The 10846-nt window shown below is 39.2% G+C and overlaps 1 protein-coding gene across 1 annotated transcript; it reads right to left on the bottom strand.

Annotated features, from left to right (window-relative positions):
- Nucleotides 1–1509: 1509 nt before the first annotated feature.
- LOC139726990 (uncharacterized) lies at nucleotides 1510–7118 on the bottom strand. The gene is made up of 4 exons (XM_071637977.1): nucleotides 5838–7118; nucleotides 5172–5307; nucleotides 2633–2765; nucleotides 1510–1715 (listed from the first exon to the last, which is right to left on the bottom strand). Exons 1-4 carry the CDS (start codon nucleotides 6575–6577, stop codon nucleotides 1630–1632), a joined length of 1095 nt encoding a protein of 364 aa, XP_071494078.1. The 5' UTR covers nucleotides 6578–7118; the 3' UTR covers nucleotides 1510–1629.
- Between the last annotated feature and the right edge of the window lie 3728 nt (nucleotides 7119–10846).

Here is a 10846-nt window from a genome sequence, read left to right on the forward strand (position 1 = left end):
CATAAATGATAATTTTTTTTTTAATTTAACTTCGTAGTACTTTAGATTATGTCAAAGGCAATGTGTGTGCCAATTTTCGTCGCGATCGCGCGGTCAACGGCTGAGATCTGGAGGGGGGCCTGGGAGCCCCCCCCCCCCTCGGCTCTATGATCTACCTAAATAGCCCGGCCTAGTTAGGGTTAAGTGCCCTAGGTTCTGTTCTTGTGAAATGTTCACAATGTTGTTAATACAATGTATTAAGAAATGCCTATCATGATTAATATTTCTCAATATCTCCAGTTTACCATACAATTTGCTGACATACATTGTGTCATGTACATCCACAAGCACACAGAGATCATCTCTGCATCATTCACACTTTTTTTAATTGGTCAGAACAAGAATTTTGCCTGTTCTTTATTTCGCTGTTGACCAGCTAATGATACAACTTGTACAACGTGTACACCTGGAAGACTAATTCATGCAGACAAAACGTAAACAACACAACAACTTCTTGTTTTAATTTTCACCCAACTATATTCCAGTACATCATATACACTTGGCTGTCTACAGCCACATTTGGCTTGACCAGTCAAGCACTATTTAAGCTGTTATGTTTGCGAGGGTTTAAATATCGCAAATCACCGTTGGACCGCAAATTTAACAACACATGAAAATGTTGCCATGCACTAGTAATTGTCACTTACTATAGCCTCGCAAAAATATCTTTAAGCCAAAATAACAGCTTATACGCTATCATTTCAGGTCGATTATGAAGGAGTGGACAGTATTCGCCACCTATCAACCATTCATGCATAATTTCTCTAGCTCTGATCCTTGGAGACTAAATATTTCTGTTCCAGGTAATGCCAATTTGTTATATAAATGGAAAGACTTCGTATGTAAAATAATAAGGGTTTTTTTTTTTTGGTAAATATCTAGCAACATGACTAAAATTAAATGACAGTACGGTGTATTTAAGAAAATTATTTATGCGAAGTATATACATAATACATTCTATAAGAGTTGTACAAAGCTTATTCATAAACTATGCTCCAAGTCACTCTACACACCACAACAAATTACTGGTCATTATCACATAGATTTTCATTACATAAAATAGCATGACTACTTTGAGGAAAAAAAAAACAACAACTTTCCAATACCAAAATATATCCTAACATGAATATTACAGATTGATAAAAATTTTGTTCAACATGATGATCACTACAAAATATTATAAGCACCAATTTCTACTTCTTAGACTTATTTTCAAGTTTCAAACACCACAAAATGTAGTAATTGTAGTACTGATGAAGCACAGATATATTCACCACAAAATATACCGGGGCAATAAAAATTTCCCATACACCGTACACCACACTCAACAGTGACAACACTAGACAGACTACCACAGAACATAGATTACTTCAGAAACGGTTGAGACAGAGCTTGATTATTTTGGCAAACACTTTTATAGTGACCACTCTGGAAATATAGCCACTATGGACAAGTGGCTGATAAAAGACGGATTTGACAGTGTATTACGGCTTAATGACATTTCCATTACATGTACTGTAAGAACAGAAGAAGGCCTTTGTCAAAAGATGGAGCAGTCCCGGACTGTTTAAGACGTTGGCCTTCCACGCTCTAGTCATACTCTGATCCGATGGTGATACTCATCTCATCGCCAACGACCTTCGTGGAGTGGAACCACGAGTTCGTATCAACTATGACTGCAGAAAGAAATACAGAGAGGAAATATCACTCGGGAGCGAAATTATAGGACAGATAAAGAGCATCTTTAAAATGAGTCCGGATATAGCAAGATACCTGATACAATGTTGTGTAGGTCCTGTTCCTTTTATATTCTGATGTTTTTATCCCTGATAAGAAGAGATGCCACATATGATGAGAAAATTTCAGTCGTCCCAAGCAAGTCGTTATAATTTAGGTTCGCTTGAAGTAAGCTGCTCTGTTATGGTTTACAATCTTACACAGTACATGGGATGGCAGACTATTCAAACATACCAATTACCAGGTACAGTACCATATAACTTTAAAGGAATAAACCCTATGAAGTCTCTTCTTGACATCATACAGATATTAGTGTCTGTTAATCCTTCCAAGATACCTACAGTTCAATCCTTTCTGGACTTGCCTGCCTGCCTTCCTGGCAAACTCTGTCCTGCAATTTGTCATATTTCTCCTGTGCCCACACTCTTTGCCAACTCACACACTTCAATGTGGTCATATAATACTACACAGTGGGACTTATCTGCAGTTTGCATCAAAATATTTGATGACTAAAACCATCTGACAAATAATAAAATGTACAGGGCATGGTGTAGGCCTGTAGTTACCTAGAAGAACACATTTTTACCCTCATTTGAAAATATATTCATTCTCACAAAACAAGAAGAATACTGTCATCTTAGGCTGGTGTTTGTTATAAATGAACAAGCATTTTAATTAAAGTAAATTCCCTTTAATGTGTTGTGATACCATTCCCTCAACTACATCTTCATAGATTTATACATATCTATAGGGATTTCACATGATGACCGCCACCATATCATTATGTTTGTTTTATACCAGTACTACGCATTATCTACATTTGATGAATTTGAGATTTCTCGAGTGTCCAACTTACTGATTGAGCCAGGATGCAAAGTGACATCCATGGAGGACCCACACTGAAAGTAGCACTCAGGCGGAGGGGTCAAGGTCCATATCTTATGACCTTTGACCTGAGCCTGCCAGGAGGGGAGGTCAACTGCATCAATCTGTAAATACAAGGAATAGTAAAGTGTAAAAAAGTGTGTTTGGGAAGATAGCATTTGGTCTTACACCCTTCCCCCCCCCCAAAAAAAAAAAAAACAAACAAACAACAACAACAACAACAACAACAACAACAAACAAACAAACAAACCACCAGTTTCAGTGCCATCATCGCTGGATAAGGAGACTACTACACTTCACAAAATCATTATGGACAACAATATAACAAAAATATAAAGGGCAATTCCGCAGTTAGGTGGACATGACATGGATAAAAGAAATGTGCCTCTTTATCTTACTCTTTGATTTAGGTATCAACTAATGCCATGGATGTTCACCAATCACTAAGGTCTTTCAAATTCAGTAGATTTTATTTTTCGTATTTATTGATTTTGCGAGATCTAAAACCATCATTTAAAATGCACATGTGGGACTGGGGATGCTGAAATTCACTTAAATGCAAATTACAGTGGGTTGCTTTGAAATTTTTTCCTCAAATTTTTGCTAAAAGGTAAAAGATGAATACATTTAAATACTCCAGAAGTCATGTGACATTTTGTCAATTACAGAAGGGTGAAATGACCTGCGGAATTACTCCGGACAAATGTAACGTTACTAACCAGCCCTTTTAGTTGCCATAGCAATTCGAATATTTATTGGATTGTACTCATTCTTTTCTATATCATAGACCTGGGGAGGATGAACATGTTTGAACATGATTTTGACTTGAAATGAATAAATGGTGATTTAGCAGTAAAAATAAATATCTTAATTTCTTTAAATGTAACGTTACTAACCGCGGAATTGCCCTAAAGAAGATATAAAGAAAATTCAACTTATTTTCACCTTTCTGCCATAACGAAAGAGCTTTTGACTTATTGTACAGTACCGGTACCTCTTTCAGAATGCATGGGGAGTAATATTACCCTTAAAGGGACTGTACAGTACTGGTTGAAGTAGGGATTCACGTTTTTAACATTCCTATGTGAGATAATGAAAAGCCTTTTATGAAATATGAAAGAGCATGTAATTTTAAGAAGGATTCAACGTTTATTTGATAAAAATTGGTTTTCAAATGGCTGAGATATCCAAGAAAGAGCTAATAATAAAAGGCGACATGCCCCAACTTTACTATTATCTCTTTGTTTTACCTTGTTTTTGGATATCTCAGCCATTTCAAAACCGATTTTCATTGAATAAACTTTTGATACCCCTTAGAACTGCATGCTCTTTGACATCTCATAGAGTGGTTTCTGAATATCTCACAAAACATTAAAAGCTAAATCCTCACCTCGACCAGAACTGTACACACCCTTTAACACATGTCAGTAAAAAGTCAATGGAATGCACAACTTTTCATGAAAAAAAGAAATTTTGTGGAATTCTCCTTTATACAATGTATTTTCTTGATTTGTCATCCACATAGACATCATGAACTACACGAGGACCCCCTCAACATTCTGCAAGATACAATGTATATCACCATACTAAAAAGCTATCACCACAATGTTTGACTTTTTGCTTTCCAGTCTCCCATCTTTAGACCACATATGTGATACCTATGCGTGTGATTTTGAAGTTACACGCATAAATATATGCATGTTGGACAAGAAATTGCTTAAAAACGTGAATTCACTTACAATTCCAAGGCAAATTGTGTTTTCAGTCAGATTTCAGAAAAGCCCGATTATTATTTTGTTTTATTTGCTTTTAAAGGACAAGTTCACCTTCATAAACATAAGGATTGAGAGAATGTAGCAATATTAGTAGAGCACATCAGTGAAAGTTTGAGGAAAATCAGACAATCCGTTCAAAAGTTATGAATTTTTGAAGTTTTTGTGCAGTAACCGCTGGATGAGAAGACTACTGCAGTGTATGTATAACTTAGATGTCAAATGCGTACAACAATATAAGGAAAATATAAAGAGAATTTCACAAAATTCCATCTTTTGAAAAAAGTACACATTCCCCTGACTCGTTACCGACAAATGTTATGGGTAATATTATTCCCCCCGCCTTTAGAAAGAGGCAAGTCAAGTGCTCTTTTATTATGCGAAAAAAGTAAAAATATGTTGAATTTTCTTTTACATTTTCTTTATACTGTTGTACGCATATGACTCACAAGCTGTAGTAGTCTCCTCATCCAGCGGTTCCAACACAAAAATTTTAAAAATTCATAACTTTTGCATCGGTTGTCCAATTTTCCTCAAACTTTCACTGATGTGTTCTACTATTATTGTTGCATTCTCTCAATCCTTATGTTTATGAAGGTGAACTTGTCCTTTAATGATCAAAATCAATTAATAATCTAATCTGAATGTTTATGTATTTTTTTTTTTCTGAAGCAAATTGCCCACCACCACAGGGTTCCGTTTAATCTTAAAAACACAGAAGACAGCGGGATGGCTCACGTGGTTAGGTGCGCCGTAGCCAGGGCTACCCATGAAAATCCAGTCAACGCGACTAGACTCGGAGTCTTCCGGCAAGAAGTACGGCTTCTTGTAGTGCTTCCTCAGCATGTTGGCCGCAGCAGAGTCGCAGTTACTCCTGGACAAATGACAAGATGGAAACAGCATTTATAGTGTGACAGAAGAATATTGCATGTCTATTAATCATTCCAGGGTTCTTAACGCTCAGACTTCAATGCAATACTCAGGTTCCCATATTTATGATTCCTATGTAATAGTCATGTTTTGAAAAATTTACTCACAACTGGAGGGTGTTATTTACCTCCCATACATTTTTTTTTTCTACACATCTTCCCATCTTTCTGTCTTTGCACAAAGTATTTCCTGCCGATAACTTTCAGAATATAAATGTTCTGTACTGGTACAGGTTTCTTCAGCGTGCAATACCATTGTTACATAATAATTGTCAACATACTGAAATTGTTCTTAACATCTAAAGAGTTTCCTCATACAAATGTATAACTATCTTTAACTGGCCTAGGAACTCACATCATCACTACTGAAAATACATGATTATTCACTTTGTATTGTTTGGAAAAAAAATAATTGACCATCTCCTTAAAATTCTAGAAGTAGAAGAGATGACATTTGAGCGCACACATGACTTACCATCCAACATACCACGGCTTTTTATTGGAATCATCTCGCAAGTAGGCCTCATCTTCTGTCATTTCAAACACGTCCCCGAGCTTCTCAAAGTTGGTCCTGTATGGGAAAAACTGACAGTCATTCTCGGAGCTGTTCAGCGCCTGCGAGCCAGGGGTATAGATCTTCTTGAAGTACCCGAAGCTGAAAGTTTCTACGGCCGTCCATCCAGCCATGCCATCAGTGACGTGCAAGGGACGACCCGAGTAGGCATAGCGCTCCTTAAATTCCTCGGGGCTCAGGTCGACGCGAGTGTCTATCGAAGTCATGTTGAGACACATGTTGCAATCAACAGGAGGTCTGAACAAATCCTGCAGAGCCTCATGGAAAGGGATGATGCATTTCTCTTCATCGAGCTCTGCCCCATCAACTGTTTCGACGATAAACTTGGACAATCCATAGTGAACAGATCCCAGAAAAGACTCCTCGGGAATTACATCGGCTGAGCAAAGGGCGAAGAAGAGAAAGAGTCCACTGACGATAACAAGTGTTGCACCGATAAGGACTCTGATAATGTCATACACTGTGGACTTGCTGGTGTTGCATCCATCGATGGCTAGGTCAAATTCCTTCTTGGACGTGACAAGCTTCTTCCATTCTGCATGGTTGATCTGAAGCTCTGCTATCCGTTCACTAATCCGAGCAAAATTTCTCTTCACCGTGGCCGTTACCTCCTCCTTGTCTTGTTTAACAGGTTTTCCCATGGCAATAAAATTTCTGTAAGCCTACTGCCACTGGTGACTGTCTGTAGTAAGCAAGTGGTGTAACATAGAAATTAGAAATGTAGGCAGCCTACAACAGTGTTAGAATAGAAACGGCCAGTTCCCACACACAAAGCCAGGTCACTACGATGGGCACTAACCACTACAACTGTCTTTGTTTTGCTGAAGAAACACGCCTTCATCGAGCTGGTAAAGTACTTTCTATAACTGATAGTACAGTGTTAGCAAGATTCATTCACACAGTCGGCAGTCGTCAGTCGACACTCGACAGTCCACAGCATGCAGCACAGATCCGCAGCACCCCGTCCCTCAAGCTCCCTGCCTGGTGGCGGTGGTATCGTCCACAGTCGCAGTCCAGAGCCCAATCAAGTGGTTCACACAATGCGATTCAGATTTATACGACCTTTCACAGCCCTATCTCGCCCATCAATCCTTATTTTCTTTCTTTCTTTCTTAGGCTAGCTCGCCTTTTCTTCTACCAGAGAGGTACAGTACGATGGACACATTTGTTCGCATGCACTGAACCTCGTATAGATCGATTCAATTTCGAGGTCCTATTCACCTACTGCCGCTAGCGGCGCTATAACGGTCGCTATAACTGGGGGCCAACGGGGGCTTCCAGCGAGCTAGCTACCCAACGAGTTGCACTTGCAGCTCAGCGGCCTAGCGTATCCATTGCGCATAGTTAGCCGGGCGGCCCCCGTGGTTGCTGCGCCGGCGGCCGCCGCTCTATTATTGTGATTGTTTACCTATTGTGCGAAATTCTTTCAGCGGCTTTTCCTGCATTTCTTTTGAACAAATCAAATGATTCAGACATATTCATACACGATGAAAACTTCAAAGGATCAGGAAAATATATTGTACAGTTGTTGGGTGCACAAATAACAGAAAAAACAGAAATTGAAGGTGCACGGGCAGTCATGGCATGGCAGTGTGTGAAATTCATTCACCACTGACGCCTGATAAATTAGACCTAGTATATATAGGTACAGCCTGCATTAGAGACGAGTGACATACATCGGTTACGGTATAAAAATGCACAGATTTCGAAACAGAGTTAGACCTATGCCTACTAGATCTTTTTTTTACATTTCATCAATGCTATCAATGCATATTCGTAAAGTACGTTGTTCATTTTAAAAGACAAGTTAAGACCAATGCTTGGTGCACTACTTTCCAAAGTTTGTTCCTGGCTATCATTATGACAAGCACTTTACAGTTAGCGACAACCGAAAATGATAAAGGATGTAGGCCCAGGGTTCTAGAAGTCAGTAGGTCTAAGTTGTTAGGCTCTTGCCTGGAATTCTAGACAAGATCTAACGTTAGACAGATTTTGCCCCGCTGAGTAAGAGCCTAGAATTAGAAGAAATGTTTCGTTAACTGAAAATATGCAATCTATAGCGGCATATCTAGCCCAAAATTCCGATTCATCATATAGTGTTTATGTATTTAATTATATCATTTAACTTCTCAACAGTCTAGGCTTACTCGCAAGACGTCTGCCTGCGCCCAGCCATAGTTCTCCCCAGTGGTTTTCCTTCTCTTACACAAATGTGAATAAGCCTAGGCCTATGTATAAGGGGTTTTATAATACACGCGAGTAGGCCCTACCCATGTCATCGCCAAGAAGAGTCTGCAAACACTCTCGGATCGTACCGATATTTACCTTGAAATTCAAGTTTTGGCTACAGCTGTATGTCACCTACCCATACGCTCATACTCGGTATAAGTTGTTTAATTTTCACGAATTTCGCTTATCACTGTTGGACCGCGGATTTTTTTAATTAGCGAGCGAAAAAAATTCGGTTTTAACAAAGTCAGACGCGTCGACCGCTGCCAGAGATAGAGTAGCTGGCCGGCTGGCGCCGGGTGGTAAAAGCACTGGCTGCCGCTGGCACCCTTACCACGCACGCACGGCGCTTGCCGACCCGGCCTGGTTGGCCCCCAGGCATGGCGTCGCCTTCAGAGGGCGCACTTCCATGAACAGTCGCTTGAATCGGTCTATAACAGTCAGACCGCAACGTCCTGAAAAGCCTTCGCATTTATCGTACGCGTATGCATGGACCTCGCGGACATGAATACGTAATGAGCTGGGAGACCACATTTTTAGAGTGTCTGTAAATCTAAACGACATTATCAATCTTTATGATTTATACATCGATAAAAAGCTGAAGACCTGTACTTTGATGAAATTTGACCACTTAAAAGGTTATGACATATAAAATATACTGAACAAGGAAATTATGAAACACAAAATTTGCATATTTTTCATTTTTTTAAAGGGGTACACTAGACCAACGAAATTAAGGTGGACCAAAATGGAAAAGGTACAAAATGAAAGAGGAAATATCATTCTATGAAAACATAACGACTTTATGTGGACTGATCCTATGAACGGGTCAGGTTGGCGAATAAATCATTGTGTTGTACAGTTAATTTTGACGAGATTTCAGTTTACCGCGAATACGCGTTTCTGATTGGTTAATTCCCTCTGAGAGGAGAGTTGAACGAACCTCGCGGAATGACAGTAAACGTGTACTCTACATAACAGTAATACACTGTGTGTAGATGACAGTGTAGGACCCTATGGTGTGTGTGTGCGCGCACACAATGTATGTATACGCGCTCAGGTTCAGGCGCAGCTAAGATCTCCACGTAAAGAACAAGAACAACATCACTCTCATCAATCGACAGCTCAACTTTGGCTTGAACTTTGTTTGCACAACTAGATAGAGTAGCGTGCATTTAAAAATAGCATACAAATCAATAATAAAAGATCTAGCACTAAGTTTGCGCACATGAGTTCTTTGGGATTCTCTATTTTGTATTAGAATAATTATTCCTTATTAATCCATTGTATACATCGCTGAGTAATTTATCTAATGATACCCTGGGAGCGCATGATCATTCATATATCTCAAATTGCCACACTCTGATTTTTACCCGACGAGACTTTCAATTTTTATTGTTTTCTTAGCGAGGGACCAATTCAGTTCTTACTGTGCTATTATAACAAGTATATCTAAAACGTTGACTATCATTCATGTGGTGATTCAACCTATGAACGGGTCGGGTTGGCGGTAAATAGAAAGCCTTGTTCTAAAATTTGTCTCAGGGTCGTTTGGAAAATATCGATATAATGCAGAGATATGAATAATGGTATCATAAGCTCATTTTATGTAATGTAAGCATTAAAAGGTGTGATTTATTTCAAATATTCACAAACCATGTCAATTAGTCGCGGATAGTAGATCTTCATGTCGTCAATGAGTGAATCTCGTAGACCATGCACTTTGTCTCTGAATTATCTCGCAAAATCTCGGGTGCTGAGAAGGACATGCGCAAAAACCTGCGCGTACGATAAATTTTTGATTTGAGCTCATTAACAGCAGCGTTGCGGTCTGACTGATAAGCAGCCAGTCCTCTCACACACAGCACATCACTCTTCACAAAAATGCGCGCGTACCGGTACCACAATTTGGGGATACCACGCGTATCGTACCCTCGAGCGCAGTCAGTGGCCCTGGCCAGCTGCTGCTTTTGCAATCAACCATGACATACCGCCTATGGTAGCTGTAACTCGACAACCTCAGCAAAAGAGGTCAACTTTCCGATTTCTGAATACATACGGGTACGGAAATATTATCAAGGAAAGAAATACCGCAAATGCTAGCAAAATCCGACCACTTTGATTTTCTTTTTTTTTACCCCTTAAAGGGTGTGTACAGTTCTGGTCGAGGTGAGGATGTAGCTTTTAACGTTTTGCGAGAAATTCAGAAACCATATTTGATGAAAATCGGTTTTGAAATGGCCGAGATATCCAAAAACAAGGTGAAACAAAGAGATCCTAATAAAAGGCGTGGCCTGTAGTCTTTTATCATTATCACTTTTTTTTGATATCTTGGCCATTTGAAAACCAATTTTCATCAAATAAATGTTGAATCCTTCTTAAAATTACATGCTCTTTCATATTTCACAAGAGGTTTCTCATTATCTCACTTAGGAATGTTCAAAACATGAATCCCCACCTCAACCAGTACTGTAACAGTCCCTTTAATGTGTTCAAGTAAGAGAGACAGAGACAGTACACTCAATACAGACACTCAACAAAAGTTTTCAGGATTTTGCTAGTTGAAAGCTATGAAAAGCAGCCTAGAAACAGAACGAACAAAGTGCAACCCTACCCCCAACCAAAATCACAAACACGTTTTGAAATATGTTTGTTAGGGTGTGTGTGTGTGTGTGTGTTTG

Source organism: Diadema antillarum, unplaced genomic scaffold (genome assembly GCF_040938485.1).
Source record: "Diadema antillarum isolate AM-2024a unplaced genomic scaffold, OU_Dant_1.0 scf00000017, whole genome shotgun sequence".
Lineage (NCBI taxonomy): Eukaryota > Metazoa > Echinodermata > Echinoidea > Diadematoida > Diadematidae > Diadema > Diadema antillarum.